Here is a 20,055-nt window from a genome sequence, read left to right as displayed (position 1 = left end):
TTATAAAATGAGTTACTACTGCAATTTACAAAGCCTTAAAATATAATCTTCTGGAACAAAATCTTTTTTTAAATAAGAAGGTTTGAAAAAATGCTGCTTCTTTCCTGATTGATTTCCTAATAGACATTTAAGATGTCAAGTTCCTTCAAAAAGTCTTTAATGCAGGTTTTTATTTAGTTAAATATGATCCTTTAGTAAGACAAATTTCACCGTCTTAAAATAATAGATTAACATATTGGGAAGTACAGTTGGAGGATTTCTTACGGAATATTTGAGAAGAGTGATACCAGTCTTAATATGAACCTGCAGGACAGCCAACTGTTAGCTTAACTTAACTTGTCTGTTCAAATTTACCAATCAAACATTACAATGTGGTTTCGTCAACTGTTTCATCTGACATTTGGCAACAATGCAAATAATTGTATTTCACAAAATGTCAAACAGTCTTTGTAAGTATACTACTTGAGTAAATGTGCTGAGATGCTTTCCAGCTAAACTAAAGCTGCTTTTCTACCAAATGTTATGATTCACCTCGACTCGATTCTACGTGACTTTTTTTGTTTTTCCATTAGGCAAAAGTTATGCATAGTACCTGGAACTTTTTTTTTTTTATATCACTTCTCTTCTGACAAGCTTCCAGGCGAGCTGAGCGGTCAAAGTGAGCCATCACAGAAATCCCCCCTGCATCATCATTGCGTGACATGGGACTTCGTCCACAAACCTGCAAACCAAGTTACTATAGCGGCCAAAATGTTTTTAATTACTGGACTACTCAATGAATGGCACCCCACAAAACCACACCATGGTCATTGCGGGGGAGGTTTTGACGTATATGTTCGGTTGCTGGCAAAAGGACCCAGTGAGCGTGTGTGTCGCGTTGAGGATGACATCATGCTTTCATACGGCATTGCTATGACAACCAGCTACACTGAGGCAGAACCATCTGCAGTATCTACAAACGAATTTCAGAAAGATAGCTACTACAAAAAGTGAGTAGAGTCGAGCTGAGTTGAGTTGTGCCATACAATGAAAAAACTCATTTACTTGTCAGCAAGGACTCACAACGTTGGACAAAAACAAATTAAAACAGTCAAGAACAAAACACAGGATTGAAGTTAGAGGTGACGTCAGGAGCCATTAATGACAACAGAGGGATCAGCCGATCCGAGCTGCACTGGACAGCAGTAAACAATCAGCCTCTCTGATAGGTTATCTGACAGGTGTAACTCAAAGTAATAAGACCACCCTGTAAAAGGTTCAGATTAAAGCCACACGGCAGCCACTCCTCCCGACTCCCAGGCTACGTGAATGTATTTCATGTGTGTGTCTGTGAGTTCTTGAATCCCTTCGTTGACCTTTCACTTCTCTCCGCATCAAATCCAGTCTAAAATCTTGGCCTGCACGCTACAGCTCCAATGCGATTTACGGTGCCGTGTGCAGAGGATTTCCAAAACCATACCGTTCCATGATCTACGGTCATGATGTCATTCATGCAGTAAAAACCGGCCTATAATCATTCTGGTCAGTTCTTCTCTCTGCAATGAAATTCCACAGCGGAGGATGATATATCAGAAGCTGGACTGTAAATATGGAGACACGACACACTGGAAGACCATCTGATAGGTCGGCCTACTACCCAGGGACTAAATAAAAATGACTAATGCCCGCACTGGTCTCCAACATGGCCTTTGTGTGATGTCTGAGTTTTCAATAAAGCTTTTCAGAAATATAATCAATATGACTTACAGGCTTTTATTTTCACTATTTAAGCTGCAGAAATCAATGAGCTGGAGCACGAGGAGCCTCAGAAAAACTTAGACAACTTGTAAGATCTTCAGCAGCTTCACCACAGAATTACACTGAACCTCTATGAGTCTGAGTTTGACCCACTGAGAGACGTGCAGCCTAAACAAACATAACCCCCTTAACCACTACTACCACACACACACACACACACACACACACACACACACACACACACACACACACACACACACGCACACACACTACAGAGTATATCACAGTTCCAGGTCTGCAGCAGAAGCCAGGAGAAAAGTGCCTGATTAAATAGTTTTGGAGTGTGCGTTGCTCCGGCTCGGGGAGCTCAGCTGCTTTGAAGCCGGTCGCTGTGTTTCTCTGTTATCTGCAATCGGATTGAAGATAACGCAGTCAGACAGCAGCACTCAGAGCCGATGTTTACAAACAGTATGAAGCCATGTTGGAAGTAATAGATGGTGAAGAAGAAATGTAGCTCAGGAGGCAAATCAGATGGTTGTTATTGGACAGATGGAGCTCGAAACCTGGATGTGCTTCTACCTGCTGCTGCCAGACATGCCATGAAGCACATCAGTGTAAACTTTGTATAAACTCATACTCTATCTATGTCTGTTTTCTGATGTATGTCTTTAAAAGGGTCAATTCACTAAAGACTAAAACTAAACTTAGCTCTAGAAGTCAGCTATGCAGATACAGCAGCTTTTTATTTGCCCAGGTTTTGAGATGTGTGAATTTGAAGACAGATTTCTGGCCTCATTATTACAAAGCAGGATCAAAACTTTCCCTTTTTCCAGTGTGGATATTCTCCATTTGTTTTTATATTTCTGATTGCCACTCAGCACAGTGGAGGTGAATGAAACTTTATTTATAGTGCTCAAATGGCCTAACAGAAATGTTTATTTCCAGAAACCGTGCCTTGGTCTCTCCAGATAATACTGCAGGGGGTCCGTGAAATCTTTGGTTAATTAGGCAATTTTTCATTTTTTTTTCAATTTGTTTTTTTCCACACATTTAATTGTCTTTAAATACACATTAACTTGAATCCAATATATTATAGCGAATGGATAAATGGAGGCAGAAGATGTTATCTTTCAGTCAGAAATGCACACATTCAGTGACACACAGGAGCTCTCTTAAGCTGGGCACCGGTTCACTCACAGAGTGAGACTAGCCTGGACCTGTCCCTCCAAGCCTCCTGCACTCCTCCAGTTTAATATAAAACACAATTTTATACAATATATATAGTAGGGGGTCCCTGCTCCATCTCTTTATCAGTTTGAGGGTCCTTGGCTTGAAAAATGTTGAAGACCCCTGCTGTAGACTGTATATAAAAGTGGATGTAGCTTCCGGGTCTGAAAAGTGAGGCCAATGCGGAAGTGCCTTAAACTGCGCTCGAGGTTGGCTCCAAAAAGGATCGGGCTCCGCAGGCTCCCATTCAACTTCTCGAATGAAATACAAAGTCAGCATATTTTTTTCTACAAGCCATAATGATGTCAATCGCTGAAGTCACTCCTTATTCGTTTTCTGGGGGTTAATCTGAAAATAATCCCATCATAATTAGATATTAGGCCCCAAAAAGCGGTATGTTTAGTGGCGTGTCTGTTTGATTGACATGCCGGAGGTGCAGTCGGGTTTCTGCAGGTGGGCGAATTGACAAACTCTAAAAACGCAATTCGAAAACCAATGGGTGATTTAATGGTTGGTTGTCGTACAACATGTTGTAAAATTGAGAAATTGAAAAGCATCAATAGATTATTTATAGATAGTAATGCTGAAGGTGTTAAGGTGTCAGTATGCTTTGAGTTAAGTGCTTACTGCACTGTCATAGACTACAGTGCCTGAATCCCCCTCTTTTGACAATTTGACAAGCATGCCCATGTGTAATATGTGTGCAGGTGAGGAGGTAAACAAGGTTTGAACTTCTTTTTTTTCATTTGACACACAAATGCTCCTGTCAGTTTTCATGTGTACAAACACACCTTGAAAACCTTTGAGTAAAGGATGTCTGAGAGTGTGCACCCTCATCCCCATTTTGAGCGATTACTGCCTCTCTCCCTCCGTGATGGCAGAGTTTTCACGTAGCCTTCAAGTATGGCCGGTTGAAACAGATGTAATTAAAACTGCAAGCAGTGATATGCGGGCCCTCGCAGCTGCACGTCGGGGATCCACCGGGTCGGGGCCGCCGGCTCCCCGACATGCAGTACGCGAGGGTCGGCATATTCCCGCTTGCAGTTTTATTTTTTTCTCGATCTTGTTCCTTATTCTTCTTTAAAAAAAAAAAAAAAAAAGGCTTTTTTTTTTGGCGGCTTTAACATCTTTAAAAACTCATGAAAGTTGGTGCCTGACGCAAGTTTCATGAGGTTTGGAGCATCGTTTGATCTTAAACATCAACTTTCTGTGTGTTTCTGTGCGAAACATCAAACTTAGCCGCATCGCCCTGGCAATACTATATACTCTATACTCTATACTCTATAGTCTATACTCTATACTCTATAGTCTATACTATATACTCTATACTCTATACTCTATACTATATACTCTATACTCTATACTCTATACTCTATACTCTATACTCTATACTCTATAGTCTATACTATATACTCTATACTCTATAGTCTATACTCTATACTCTATACTCTACAGTCTATACTATATACTCTATACTCTATACAAAAATGAATTTTGGGTCACTTTTTGGACGACATGCTATAGTATGACTTTTCTTTGAATATTTTGGACAACATATTTTGGATATTTTGGATGACTTTTCATGAGTTTTTAGAGTATAACCTTTTTCTGAACTGACATGCATGCCTCAAGTTACTTCTCACTGAGCAACTGCTCTAACACCACTGTGTCATACTATATCATGTCCGAAATATATATTAAAAAAAAAGTCACTTTTTGAATTTTTTTTTTTAGTTTTGTATTGTTGACCTTTGGTTTGGTATTAATATGATTGCATGTACAAAACTGAACCTTTGTGGCTTACCCTTAGAGGGACTTGCCCTCTGTGAACCACGTGCCTTACCCTTAGAGGGATTTGCTCTCTGTGAACCGTGAGGCTTATTAAGGGGCCCTCAGTAAACCTTGAACCTTGTGTGTTACCTCGGCGGGTAAATTGTGAACCTTGCGTGTTACCTCAGCGGGTAAACCGTGAACCTTGCACGTTACCTCAGCGGGTAAACCGTGAACCTTGCGCGTTACCTCGGCGGGTAAACCGTGAACCTTGCGCGTTACCTCGGCGGGTAACCCGTGAACCATGTGTGTTACCTTGGCGGGGCTCGAACCCGTGTCTTCATGAGATCGTTTCTAGCTCGGAGTTGGCGTCGTAGACCACAGGACTATCTACGGCGTTGGAGGAGGAGCCGCAGGAGAAAGAGTTTCACGGAGTTCACTCAGAGCTTCCAGTGACTCAACCGACAGTCTGGTTAACTCAACAGGTAAAAGATTCTACTTCACCCAGGTTGCTATTAATGGTTCAGATTCCACCTCGGCCTGTTGATGGTGATTCAACTTTTAGTGAAGTTAAAACGTTTGGAGAAATTGAAAAAGTTTTGCATACACTACACATTACAGGAAGATATTTAATATCACTTCAGACCCCCTTGAAAACACATATATCTACTATCCAAAGAATATCTGCGGCAATTTTGGTCGCATTTGAATGAATATTTGTGGACGGAGTTATAGGTTGGGGTGAGCCAAAGATTTGTCACAATGCAGACCATCACCTGGGAAGATTGGTGGTGCAATGGTTAGCACTGTTGCCTCTCAGTAAAAGGGTTGGGGGTTCAATTCTCACCTTTATAATGACTTTGAAAAAATCATCCAAATTATGAAATCTGGCATCTGTTTAGGGGGAGCTAGCGAGCCATTTGGCCACCCCCACTCGCAACTCCACTAAAACAACAAAATTTTTGCTGGGAGAGATGGGTGTACCATCAGGTTTTTAATATGATAAAGCCTCCAAAAATGCAGTTGTTTACGGAGAATCATAATAATTGCTTGGATAACAATAGGGCTTTCGCACCATCGGTGCTCGGGCCCTAATTATGCCTTTAGACATAACTGGGTGACACTTTGCATAAAGTAGTTAATCTCAACTGCACATTCAAACTGCCCAAAGCTTCACTTTTCTAGACTGCTAAAATGAAACTGGTGTACATCTGAAACACAAACTCAGAAATACTGCAGAATAGTGTAGCGGTATATAGAGTATGAGCCGCCAGGACATTATATATATACAGACACATAACATATACTGCCCAGTCCTTTGAGAGTCAGAGCCATCGTGAGATATCCAGGAAGAAAGACAATAAGTCAGTAAAGCCTTGTTGCATTTTTAACTCAAATCACATCTGGAGCTGAAAGCTGTCGATACCTTGCTGTCTGTGCCGCCTGTGGGCTGACTTATTGAGCAGCCGCTCGATGCTCTGGATCTCCCAGTATGATGTATGGGGATACATGCGTGGGGTCCGCGGGGATCTGAGAGGATGCCGTTGACACCAGGGGGACACACAGCAGGTCCGGTGAGCTGGGCACTGCAGTCAACAGGCACTTCATGTCAGGACATCAAGATGGATGGTGGAGATTTGCTGTGTGCAGGGGATGGAGCATAATTTAGCCCAGATGCTGAGTGACTCTTGTTCCACTGAATGGCTGGTTGTAGCTGCCTGCGGGTTGATGCTGTTCGCAGCCAGTATGTGATTTAACTCCTCACCACACAATCTTCACTCAGCGGTAAAGGGTCATAGAAACGTTTCGTCTCTTTTCACTCAAATGGCTTCACATTTTTTATACAAATTTATAGCTTTTGTTAACAGGCGCGCTTTTCTGAACTAAAGTCTATCACTGCCAGAACACTGGAAATAAACAGCTAGTGGTGACAGATTTTACGAGTAGGGGCGATTTTCCCTCTCTTGATTTACTTTACTAAATGGTTGTCAGAGTGAGGTGAGAGGTATAATTCAGAGAGACTTTTTAATTGTCAGTAATTTCAGCAGTTTAGATGACAGAAGTGAAATTTAATATTAAAGTGCCCACACAAATTAAAGGGTCTCTCTACCGGTTTAACTCATGTAGGTACTTTTCAGTCTGTGAAAACACCTATAACGTCATCTGACAAAGCTCTGGAGAAGCTTTGTTGTCTGAGAAAAATAACCCTGATGATGTCATCAAGGTTATTACTTGCCTTGAGAATTTCTTCATAAAAGCAGACCTTAAATGTGAGTTCGGAAGACACAGGTATTTACCAGCCAGGAAATACTCAGTTCAAGTTGCTAATTAGTGGCACTATGGAGATATAGTATCCAGTCTCTCTCAGCCTATCCTGCTCTGAATTTTAACCATTGTTTTCAAAATCAAATCCTTGCCAGTCAGAAGGTTCAGGAAGTTGTTATCAACAACATATAAGACCATTGGACAATACCGGCGACAGGTTTACCACAGTTTTAGCGACAGGACACATGCACGTTCATCACTTACAGTAACTGCTGTAATTCCAAAAGCATGAGTGTGTCTTAAAGCCTGAGCCTCAAAGGCACCATGACAGTTACTGCTGCCCAAGGCGGTCATTTCACAGTCATACAGTCATTCAGAGAGGTTTCATCAGGTCAGGTTCTGTTTAATACACCTGAAAAGGGATATTCCTGTCAATTCTTCAGTGTGTAGCAGCCTCTGCCATCAGACGAGGCATTTCAGTTTGAATGTTTCACGGTTAAATCAAACTCTTTATCTGAATTTGAGAGAATAGTGTTTCACTGTCCTAGAGCAAAATGTCTGCGTGTCTTAGTGTTTGTGTGTGTTTTGGCACAACAAGTGGCTCTAATATACCTTAATAACCATGATGTCATCCACCTGTTTTCTTGGCTCAGGGGCAGCGATGACTGATGGGACAATTTTGAATAATCATCTTATCTGATCTGGAGCTCAGGAGCTAAAACCGAGCAAAAATGCAAAACACAAACGGGAAAAGTCATCTATTCCAATACACTCTGGGGGTTTATCTACGCTGGGGAAAACAGTCAGACAAAGGTTCTTTCACTATGTTTTTCTAAAATAATAATGTTTCGAATGTCTGAAATGTGTTTGTATTGCAGACGAAAATTTTCTTTTATAAAATACACTAATTTTGTTTCATTTACCCTTTCAATCATGTTGTGGCAGGAGATATCTTCCTAAGCTGTTCATATTTCATGGAAGATTCACCTGAATGGACGGAAGAGGAAAGGTGCATAAAAATGCACTGAAATGACCTTTTAGAAGATGCAGCAGTGTCTGAATACCCTTTTATTTGTAATATTGTGCAGGTAACATACAGCATAATCGAGCTCTTCCATGTTTATACAGACAATTTTCTTTCTCTGAATCAAACATTAACCCGGTCTTTAAAATGACTCAGGTCAACCAGGTTAAAGTAGTGCTTGTGCAACACAACAGCATTCTGTCTGCTGTTTGAGGAGATTCACCATTAACCCTTTACTGTCCTCACAAAATTCTTTTCTTTGTATATTTTAGTTCATAGTGTTTAGTGCTTAGAATTTAAACACAGGAAAACATTATATTTCTGACAAAAACAATGCTTCCTTTTGAAAATTCAACCAAACACTGTTCTCATTTCTGGAGTGAATTTTTTTGTTGCTGACATTGGTTAACTCTATTTCAAGACTCAGTGATATCTAGTAGATTTGTTTTAGCATAACATACCTAAAGCAAATTGTAGATATGTTTTAATAAGGTCAAGTTTAACAAATTTTTCAATAAAATACAGGGACTGTGCTTGTGGAGCAGAAACGCTCAGTGGGGAAAAAGATGGATCACACTGCATTGACAAAGTACTTCTTTTCAGTCGTCTCTTCTATTTCGTTAATGAAAGCCTAAAGAGAAACCCAAAATGTTGCTTAATGCACGTGAGTCATGCAGACAGAAATGACAGTGATGAAAAGATAAATTACTCCTGAGGTATCTGTCTAGTAGTTGAGCACAAAATGACAAGAGGAAGCCTGTAACGAAACCACAGAGCTGTTCAGACCAGTATGGTAGTTAACGTATTTGTGGTCCAGACTGATGCCACTTTGTTTTTGTTAAATCACTCCTTTGAATTGAAGTTTCCTGTAGGACTGTAAAGTACTGACGGGAAGGTTATCTAACTTAAAGGACAAATTCTTGTAAAACATGTAAGCACAGTTCTACATGACGCATGTTTTTCTTCGTGCGGATAATTAGCTAAACACAGATGACATAATTTAATTGAAATGCACACGTTTAGTCAGGCTACAAAAAGAAAAAAAATATATAGACTAACAAGGAGAAAAAGAGAGAAAACACTGTAATATTATTTTGAAAAACAAAAAAATCCGTCAGTTTTTGTACAAAACATTCATTTGAACACACTTTGATAGTTGGAGGTCACTGAGTGTAGACCTCCATGAAGGCTTAAGAGTGGCCCTTCTACCACTCTATAGATATGTCTGGATTTATTTCCAAAACTATTACAATGGTGTCAAAATGTGCTTCTGCCTCGCCGGAGCCTCACATCTCAGCTGTTGTACTGGTTCCAGTTCTTCCCTGTGAAACCACCATCCCTGAGATCTCCATAACGCCCGCTCGCTTTATTAAGTTTGAGCAGATCCATTTGTATCCCAGAGGATTACTGCTACCTGTGAATTTAGATTGTGATGTGGAGTCTTTGCATGTCTAGAATGGCCTATGTTTTGTCACTATTGAACTTTACTACTGTCTACTGGATTTAGCATACGTTGCATTTTGTAGGCCAACTATCTCGCAGCAGTAAAGAAAGAGAAAAATAATTCATGGATCCGCCCCGTAATTCGTATCTGCTCCAACATTTTATGGGTTCTTTCTTGGCCCATGCTACACTCTTCCAACAAGTTTCACGACACTGCTGACAAACAGACAAACTGCACCGAAAACGAGTAAAAGCTGGTCATCCCTTTACATTTGACGAGTATGTAGCACCATTGGGCAAATGTTAGCATGTTTGTGTGTCTAACTAAGATGGAGACAAACATCAGCGTGTCAGCATTGCCATTGAGTGCTACGATGTTGATGATTTGATCTACAAGCACAGCTTCACTGAGGTCTCAGTCCTGATTCTAAATGATAAGGACAACCGTCTTTTGCATCTATTTTCTCTGAGGATTTCGAAGAAAACGTTTGTGGGAAACCTGAGCAAAATTCAATTTAATACAAATGACATGTTGGGGTACAACGGGTAGATTAAAAAAAAAGTAAGTTACGACTGGAATGCACCAGATGTCACAGACTGATGGAATAAGATGATCCACCGGGAGCGTTTCTCTTTAATTACGGACTTCACCTCGGTTATCTGATGTAGCGATCCCATTCTCCTCTCCCTGTGTTTGCTTTGTGCTTATCTGACAAAGTTGCTGCTGTACAGTATGACGGGCAGAGCAAAACACGGCCACTGCCAAGGTTGTGGGTTCGATTACGAGGGGACCACCTATGCTAAAAAATGCAGTACAGTGAGGCAGCTTCGGCAAAAAACATCCACCAAATAAACCATGTTGAAAGAATAAGCCGCTGAGTGTTTTGCCTGCCAAGACAACACAAGAAGAAATTTACTCAGCCATAACAACCTCAATGCAAGGTCAGGCCTCTGCGCCACTCTGAGGGCTGAACTTCATTTGAAATACCTTTGGCAGTGAGTAGAAGTGAAGTTGGAGTGAAGTTGGAGTGGCGCTCCAGAATATTCAAAATTGTTGATGCTGAGAGTTCAACGACATCTACGAATGTTATGATGACCTTTTGTAATTGCACACTACAAGAAGTGATGTTTTGAAAGAAAATAGGCTTCAAACTTAACTTGTCTGTGGTGAGACCAATAAAATTGAGTACATGCGTGTTTTTTTCTGTGTGTTTTGGCATGTGTGTGTGTGTGTGTGTGTGTGTGTGTGTGTGTATGTGAAAGCAGTGTGCGAGCCATCATTGCATGTGATAACAAAAGGTGGAAAGAGATTCACTTTGGAGTAGTGGTGCATGTTCGTGATGCGCAAGAGGAGCGTGACGACTGGCACACATGTTTTTCCAGCTTTGTGTGTATAAATGTGTGTGTGTGTATGTGTTGTGTGTGTGTGTGTGTGTGTGTGTGTGTGTGTGTGTGTGTGTGTGTGTGTGTGTGTGTGTGTGTGTATGTGTGTGTGTGTGTGTGTGTGTGTGTGTGTGTGTGTGTGTGTGTGTGTGTGTGTTGTACTTCCTTTGTAATGATAGCCCTTAGTCTCTCACAGGCGGCCAGGCTACTCCTCTAAACCTCAGGGTCTTTGCCAACCCCCGAAGCCCAGAGAATATGGCCTGCAGCTGGGCCACAGAGAGCGCCCGAGCTCCTGTTGGTTACCGAAGCAACCAAACTCAATAATTAATGCCAGGCAACACACACTCACAGGCTGACTTCATATATCAAGCAAGTCGATGCTCATGCATCGGTCAAAATATGCAGGTACTGTAGTACACGAGAATAGATGGTATCACTGTTTACGTCACAGTTCACCTGACGAGACCAAGTGAGTGTGATCTCAGAGCATGATGTCGCCATCTAGAGGTCAAACTAGGGAACATCAGTTCTCCTGCCCCTGAAAGTTTGAGACAAATAAACAATATTGGAAAGAGTACTCGGATCCTTTACACTGTACAATTATTCTGTTGAGTCCTATTGAAAATGTGATGAAAGTAAAATGCACTTAAAGTTTCAAAAATATAAGTGTGCAATCCAGATAAATGTCCCAAGCGAGTGTTACAAATTGAAATGTGATAATACCAGGCTGTTATTACTATTGCATTGATGGGTAAGTGGTACTCTACTTTTACATTTGGTGGAAGTTCAGATCAATTTACTATTTTAGATTCCTGCTGGTCAGTTTAATCTCTAGGAATGCAGAATGTTTTGAATACACACCACACACAGATACAACTTTACAGTCTCATGTTCAGTTAAACTCACTTAAAACTATCGCCTCAGTGGTTTTACTTTTAATTTAATTTACATGTTTCAATCAAAGAATTAATTATTAAGAGCTTTGGCAAGATACAGCAGATGTTACAGCAGTGTTGTTGTGTTGGATTGTACAGGTGCACTTAATACAGTGCACATTTAGTGTATGTTTTGTATGGAAATTTATTATAATAAGTACAATATATATATTTTTGTAGCATACAATTTAAATACGTAACTACTTCTGTATTCTATTGCAAATAAATAATAATAGACAAGTGAAAAATCTATCAAATATAATTTATTGGGTTTTTTTCATAGTTTCTTTGCTATTGCATGATCTTGAAATAAACAGTGGTCTGACAAGTGCATAAATAGTTAAGTTTCAGATGTAGCCGTACTCAGCTTTCCCAGTTTTAGTACAGCAGGCTAAATGATACAATACCTTCATGTAAAATGTAATAAATAGTCAAAGTGATCAGAGCAGCAATTAATGGCAGGAGCCTGCTTAAATGACATCTTTTTAGCTGTTGCTGCAACTTTCTACAGTATATATTTAAACTCTTGCTACACTGACATGCATCTACTGATCCACTGAGTGATCAGAGTTCAAGTATTTAAATACGAGGTATTTGAGAAAGAGTTTTGTAAAGGAGTATTTGCCGAGGTGCGGTCCGGTCCCTGTGTCACCTGTCCAGTCAAAAATTCTTCAGTGGACAGGATGCCCCTCTCAGGCCTTTCCCCCGTCCACGTCACCCACCGACCCGACTCGTTTACAGGACTCAGACCGAGCAGCAGATGCAGCAGCTGGAGTGGAAACCGCTCACTCGCTCTTTACTGCTCGTCCTTGCCTGGGATGGAGATGGAGGAGACACACACTTAATGATGCTACGAGCAAGCGAAGTGTAGTCAGAAAAATGCCGAGTCACAGTTAGACAGACTAGACATCAGTGAAATCCTAAAAATAGATTTGTTTGTAGTGGAGCAGCAGAACATTAGAGAAGAAAAAGTACAAGTTGAACACAAATACAGAAACAGAATAAATGCAGTGGAGTGAGGTACTTATGTAACTTTATATTGGCCCTCCACTTCATCTCAGACACAAATACTATACTTGCTATAAATATTTAGTATATTTCTTTCCATAAAAAAAAATCATCCAGTATGATGTACCTTCTAAAAAAAAACATACATGGATGGATAACCACATCCATCCAGTGGATTTGCATCCTTACAGTTTACTTTTTCAAACAAATTTGCCAGTGTAGGACAAATATTTCAGTCTGTTTTCAGTGTAAATCAACTTTTTATGTCTTTATTTACAAAGGTTTACGCACAATTTGCTGCAGCAGCCGCAGTGTTATGGAGTTGAATGGAATTTTATTTGTGATCAGTGAAAGGGATTGTATAAAAAAAGAAAAAAACATGCCACCCTCAAAACCAGCATCTCTCTCTGGAAACAATGCCCTACTTCCTTTGAGAGAATCAACAGACCTCGCTGTCGACAGACCTCATTATTTTCTACTTTTAGCAGAAACGGTTCCCAATTAAAAGTGTCCACACTGAGGTCTGTGGATTGTCCTGAGGAACCCAGAGCATTGTTTGTGGAGGCAGGTTTTTACGATTTGGGTGAACTGACCCTTTTGGACTGCATGCCGGGGATTTTCAAATTAAAGTGTTATGAAACAGCAGTAAACCCACAGAGCCTCACACATATACAGTGTGTGGTTGTCCTACCTTTGCTGGGGACAAACTTGAGCGAGTGGCTGAATATTCAAAAGCGTGACACTCCCTCCTCTGGACCATCGTTCACAAACTCATGGCCCAGTCCGCTGCTGCACTTTCCACACAGGACCTGAGTACACACAACACCATAACACATTAACCTCCTGTCAAAGTTTACATGACTCATAACCTGACAGTACATAGGCCTATAGAATCAGTGATTTCAGCCTAGATGAGACACAGACCTTGTAGGCAGTGAGTGTCTCCATCATCTTGGTGACGCTGTCCTCTTTGATGGTGTCGGTGAAAGCCGGCCACGGAGATGAGTGGGGGAATTTAGACCGACTGGAGAACAGGGGATGGTTACACTTGGAGCACACGTACATTCCTGTAGGGGGACAGTGAAAGTTTGGTACATTGATTCATTTCCAACCTGAAAAAAGCCACTCATTCACCATCATCTAATATGGCAACATGCAGGAGACAGAAGGGGAAGAGGAAAATATGTTAATATCTATATTCACTGTAAAAGTAAGTAGTTTATGAATATACATTTAATGCTACAGGTGTCTTCTGCAGTTCAAACCCTTAACAAAAGGTCTGAGATGTTTACATGAGAACCTATTGAGAATTAAATACAAGAATGTAAATCGGGTTTTTATTTTGAAATTATTAATGCTTGTTTTTTTTTTACAATAATCACCACAACAATTTTTAAGAGTGGTTAAGAGTATGATTATTGTTGTTATTGTTCTTCTGGAAGCTTCACCTTGTGAAATATATAACATCATTTATTAAATGAAATAAAAAATAAAGGTAATCAAGTATCTATATCTGCAGATTTTGTCACATCGCATGTCCTCTCGCTGTGTCCTGTCATTGGGATGTTACACAACATGTAGATCAATATTTAGCCTGCTATGCATATACTTTACTATACAGCCAGAAAGTCGCTTGAACAACCCCTACAATGAGCCTAAAATAAAAATGTAATGTTAATTTGATCCTCCATAATCCAGACTAAAGGGAGGTTTAGGTTACATCACTGCTTTCCAACAGTCAGCGCCGGCTCACCTGGTTTAAAATGATCCTTGTACATCTCAGCGCCGAAAAACTGGCAGAAAGACATGATGAGGCGTGGTGTCTTCACAGATCAGCTGAAGGCAAAATATCAATCTTTATCTGGCTCCGGGTTTCTTCAAACGGCGGCGACAGACGACGGGACAGTCTCTCCCGTTTCCCTCCTCTCGTGTGAAGTGAACCTGGCCGGAGATTTAACGGTGAACTCCGCCCACCGCTGTTATCAGCGCCGCCACTAGATGGCAGTGTCTGACAACGGGAGCGCAGGTGCACGGCTATGGAGGCGTTTTTGAAGGTGGTGTTAATGAACAGTTTGGGAACATCTGGCCCCAAGACACTTGACTGGAAACAGATTTAGGATACTATATGTAATTCCCGTGAGTCTGAAGAATGAAATCAACATCTATAACACGGAAATTGCTAGAAATCAGAGCATTTAAGTTTCATTATTTTAGTAGTGTCATCAGGTGGCACTTCTGAAACTAATTCAGGCCTACAGTCAGGCCTATCAACAGTGGGTTTGTCAGGAATATCCCAGAGTTTTACTTAATTTAAGATGATCTAGAATCATTAAATGTGCCAATATCCCTGTAACATCACCACTGCTACTCTCTAAGTAGTTCTTCCATTATTCGCTGTCTGTGGAGCAGCTTCAAGATTTGTCTCTCCATCACATTGTCACCTCAGTGTGTCTCATTTCAGCCTCAAGAGGAGACTTGTTCTACTCGAAAAATTAACATTTAAAAAAAAAATAATATGAAGATTGTACTTCAGGGTTTTAGTAGCCTGCTCATATTGAAGTCTGAAGTCTGAACCCTGGGACCTCTAAGCTGCTAAAGACATATCCCAAACTTAGTTGAGTTAATAAACAAATTCGAGGGTCTCTCATTACAGGTGTAATTTGTAAGAATAAAATCCCACTTCTTTGTACATTAGGGGGCGGTAGTGAGTCACTACGGCGTCCAGGCAGTCTGCCCTCAGTTCAGAGGGACACGGGATTGTGTGACTGACAGTGTTGGTAAAGTTGGTCAGGTATGAGGAGTGAGGAGAACAATTTCTGGACATGTTACATAATCTGATGGGGGACAGATTTCAGTGACACACCGGCTGGACAGCCACAGACAGACAGACAGACAGGACCATCGGTGAAGTTACTCAAACAAACGCAATGGAGTTTTTAATGCTTCACCGCCCCGCAGATGCTGATATTGGACCCCGTATGACCGCTGGTAGGACCACTGCTGACATTTAACTAGTAGCTGCCTTCATGAACTATTTGCCTCTGTTAGAATTAACAGCTGTTTATTCACCAGAAACATAGCGACCCTTTACTCTCCAAGGTCAGCCATGTGCTTCTTTTTTTTTGCTATAAGTTTCAGCCATTCTTGTGTTTATAGTTCCATTCATCATAGCAGGAAGTTAGAAAACAAAACAAGCTGTAACTGCAGTGACTCACTGTACCACCTTGTGGTATCAGGTGGCATAAAATCAATACCAAAACATTAATTTATTTTAATGAATGATATCAGCTCCAGCCAGGCATTTGAATAGCATAACACTTTCCAATTTATTTCATATGTGAAGCACTGATTTCCATTGTGAAATTGAATATATTGTCCTGGTAGAAATTGGGAGAAGTCTCAGAAATGATGTTCATGTCCATTGCAGGTCTACATCCTTCACTCATACTTGCAGTATTGCTTGAGTGCCTCTGGAAGCTCCAGCCAATCAATGGCCATCCTGTGGACAATGTGCTTCTGGATGGCCATCCTACACAAAGTCTGCAAGGACGAGACTGGAGCAACAGAAAAGAAAGGACAAAAAAAGCTGTGGATTAGCAGAATAAAGTAAGTGGATAAATCATTAAAAGAAATAACGAGGAAGAAAAGATGAATTAATAGCATGGATGGCTTAACATGCAAATTGTGATCAGGCCCAGTTAAGCAGAAGCCTCTGCATGAAGTCGTAGTTAATTTTTCTTCTTGTAAATCAATGGAATTATCACAATGAGACACAACATTATGCAAAAGGTTACTAAAAGCAGACTCGAAATGACAACAAACAGGTACAAAACAACTAAAATAGATACAGAATAAACTCAAGACAAAAATAACTGTGAAGAGACTCAAAGAGATGCAAAGGGACTTTTTGTGTCTTTGAGAGACTGAAAGTTTTGGTTCACCTGCAAATTGTTATGAAGTTTCAATAACTACAATGATTAATTTGTAGTCATTTTGTGTCTCTCAGTAACATACAGTTATCTGTCTGCTCATTATCTCATAATCTATCCAAAATCAAAAGTATCAGTGTGACACTCACATCCGTACTCCACCTGGACTATTCGGACACACTTGGTAGCAGCAAAAACGTCCACCACAGCATGGAGGGGCTCGATGGTGGGGATTCCCTTTGCAGAAGCTCCCATGTCCTCGCCGTTGATAACAATGTGCATATCAGCCAGGTCTTTCCCTTTAGGCACATATAGTACTCCTATCCTGCTGCGTCTGGCTGTGGGAGGCAGAGCGTTGGTCTTATACAAGTCATCCAAAATGTGGCTGAAGCGTCCGGGCCTGCTCCGACCGACCAGCTTGTCTCTGGGGATTCGAACATTCTCAATGTGCAAGTGAGTGTCAGTGAAGAAAGTCTTTGGGTTTAAGTTGATGCGTCTGCCTCCATCTTCTACCTCTCCTTGCCCGAGTCTGTGTCCCCCAGCCAGCCCTCCCTCTCCAGCCTCTTGGAGCTCACCATCCTCTATTACCTTGTTGTGATTCCGAGTGATAGCAAAAACCCAGCTGTTCCCCAAGTCCATCAAGTCTGGGATGGAGTACTCGGGTACCACCTCTAAGTTCCCGGGATCCGTGGCGGTCAGACCTACCCGGAGGTGGCCACACCAGCCCAGCTCCTTATCCTCGATCTCTATGAGGAAAATCTCTCCAGGCTTCAGAGGCTGTTTGCTGAAACAAACCCCGTTGGCAAAGCTCTCTACGCGGGTGGCCTGGGTTCCTGAGAGGTCCAGTATGACATTGGTACCGTGGATCGGGTGGAATTCCATGAACTGCTCAGGAAAAGGCTCCATTTCCAGTTTTGTTTACACCAGTTCAAGCAGTCACTCAGGACTGACTTATGAACAAGAAATCTTCAGTTGGACAGCTTCAACAAACAAAAAGAATTACCAAATCTTTCCAAACAAACAGACCTGCAGTGGTTTTGGACTTTTGCCGGCAAACACGTGGTCATTGTAGAAACACAACAGGCGCGACAGGAGGCTCTGCCTATCTGTTGGCCACTTTGGGAAGCTTCTGGTCGAGGGCTATTTTTGAACAGCTGCATATGTCAACAGATGGCAAGGTATGTGTGTGTGCGCGTGTTGAGGGGGGTGGCCACACTGACATGCCCACAGTCACTCACACACATGGCAACAAAGCCCTAGAGGTAATATAAATTTATGCACAATCATGCACAGAGATTGAGTTGAGGTTAATGGAAGCAGCATTGAAGCCCACGGGAACATGGCACTCATTTAATTTCACAAACCGGTGTACTGAAGTAATAGCTGCGTAATTATCATAATACCATATGCCAGGGAGATATGTTCAACAGCAGGCTTTTCATAGCTGCTGCACGCTAAATATAGTCCATGCAAATATAGACAGGGTTTTCATATGTAAAGCAGAAATTAAAGTGATATAACAAGATAGAGAGGTCTGTGGAGATTTATTATGAAAATGGAATTATATCATAAAAGTATGAAGGGAAGTTATACATAAAGAGGGAAAATGTGAGCTCTACTTTTATAATCATTATGTATACCTGAGCATATAGACCTCAATAGTGTATTAATTACTGCTGATTTGTAATAAATATCATTAGAATCTATCAGGTAATCAATCAGGTATTTTCCTCAGGTCATATTATATATAAATAGGAGGTGAATCCTCACTTGCTATTAAACTCTCATTAAGCTCTCATTAAAGTTACAAAACAGGGGTAATTTTAATTAATTTCTCATGTGGACATAAGAAGTCATTTAATTGCACAATTTGGAATATGAATTAAATATACGGTTTGAATATTGAAGTAAGTAATGGAGCGTACAGCCTCTCTTAGTTTGATATGGCCACAAGCATAGAGGGTCTAATGCTCTCAAATAATACATGTATTCTATTTTGCTGTTTAACTGACAAGCAACCATGCTAGTAATATGCTAATGACATGATTAAAAAAAAAATTCTGTTTGATGTTTTAAAGTCTGGTTGCAAAAAAATGTTGCAGTAACTTCTCATGTAGGCTTTGTATGTCTAATCTTAATCTGCACTGTATATAACTGTCAGATAAATGCAGTCCAATGTTCCATTGAAATGCTGTGAATTCAAAGTATGAATTAACAGAACATAGAACTGTACTTCTTTTAATTACATTCCCCAATTGGCTAAATATTTAATATCTTTCTGTCTATTTAAAGTTTTCATTAAGTTTTAATTCTATTTTCTAGCTGGCACAAATTCCCAGACTCCTTCAAAAGTCTCTGCCGTCATTGGCAATTCTCTTACTAGTTAAGCTCCATCTCACCTCCACTCACCTCCGCCCCTGCTGTGGTTTAAGCAGCGCTTCCACATCCTTTTCTCTCACATTGGGCCAAAACGTTGGTGACCTATTGTGCCTGAACGCCTCCTGCTGCAGCTGCTCTGCTTGTGTGCTGCTTTCACTTTGTCAAGATGAAGCAGAGGTGCCCACACTGTCATTAGAAAGTGACATAAACATATTAAAAAGCGCATTTCACCATTATGCATAAGTTTATATTACCTCTCAGGCTTTGCATGACAATTTGGACCATGTACATATCAAGCTTCACTTCTCCCTCTTCCTTTTTTAACATGTTGTCATATACCTGAATCTACAAGTAAATACATGCAGCTGTGGTCACTACAGTTAATATCTAGTATTAAAGTGTCTGTAGTGTTTTAATCTGAACATACAGTATTTCAGCCTCTGATCTCAGCACACAGTAATTTCTGCATGAAGCTCTAACAACATTAAAAAAAACAAAAAAAAAATTGCATATAAAAAGACATTTTTGAGGACCCTTTTGATGTCATACTAGTATAAAGAAAGCAAGAAAAACTAAGGGAGCAAATAACTGAATAAGATTAAGAGGGTTGTCAGTAAAATGGAACGATCCCTGTCATAAGTGGTCTTGAGTGAGTCCCTCCTCCAGTCAGTGATGGATGGGGGTTAATGTCTGAAGCCTGCAGACCACTCTGCCCCGTTCCTCCTCATATTGTCATTTCTAGGGCTTCCTGTGTGTTTTATGTAGGCCAAGATGGAGGGAGAGAGGGAGAGGGGTAATTTATTATCATTTCCTCTTTTTTTCCTCTACAAAAACATTTCATCCATCTTTCTGCCATTGAACCCATTATAAAGTGAGACACATTGGTTTTATCTGATGATCAGTAGGTCTCAGGGTGATGCTGCACCTTATTATAAAGTGAGTAATTTAGTTTTGT

At 40.7% G+C, this 20,055-nt stretch overlaps 2 protein-coding genes across 2 annotated transcripts; both read right to left on the bottom strand.

The window, feature by feature from the left end:
- Positions 1-12,031: 12,031 nt before the first annotated feature.
- msrb1b (methionine sulfoxide reductase B1b) lies at positions 12,032-14,727 on the bottom strand. Its single transcript, XM_069155347.1, has 4 exons — positions 14,546-14,727; positions 13,717-13,859; positions 13,484-13,601; positions 12,032-12,597 (listed from the first exon to the last, which is right to left on the bottom strand). The coding sequence occupies exons 1-4, from the start codon at positions 14,598-14,600 to the stop codon at positions 12,581-12,583; spliced, it is 333 nt and encodes a 110-aa protein (XP_069011448.1). The 5' UTR covers positions 14,601-14,727; the 3' UTR covers positions 12,032-12,580.
- Positions 14,728-16,047: 1,320 nt separating this feature from the next.
- Positions 16,048-17,830, bottom strand: neurl2 (neuralized E3 ubiquitin protein ligase 2). The gene is made up of 2 exons (XM_069155346.1): positions 16,871-17,830; positions 16,048-16,346 (listed from the first exon to the last, which is right to left on the bottom strand). Exons 1-2 carry the CDS (start codon positions 17,625-17,627, stop codon positions 16,231-16,233), a joined length of 873 nt encoding a protein of 290 aa, XP_069011447.1. The 5' UTR covers positions 17,628-17,830; the 3' UTR covers positions 16,048-16,230.
- Between the last annotated feature and the right edge of the window lie 2,225 nt (positions 17,831-20,055).

Source organism: Embiotoca jacksoni, unplaced genomic scaffold (assembly GCF_022577435.1).
Source record: "Embiotoca jacksoni isolate LCO1_2020_lvr unplaced genomic scaffold, fEmbJac1.0.p SCAF_20, whole genome shotgun sequence".
Taxonomy (NCBI): domain Eukaryota; kingdom Metazoa; phylum Chordata; class Actinopteri; family Embiotocidae; genus Embiotoca; species Embiotoca jacksoni.
Note: the sequence above shows the minus strand (reverse complement) of the source record. Positions and strands in the feature narration are given on the sequence as shown.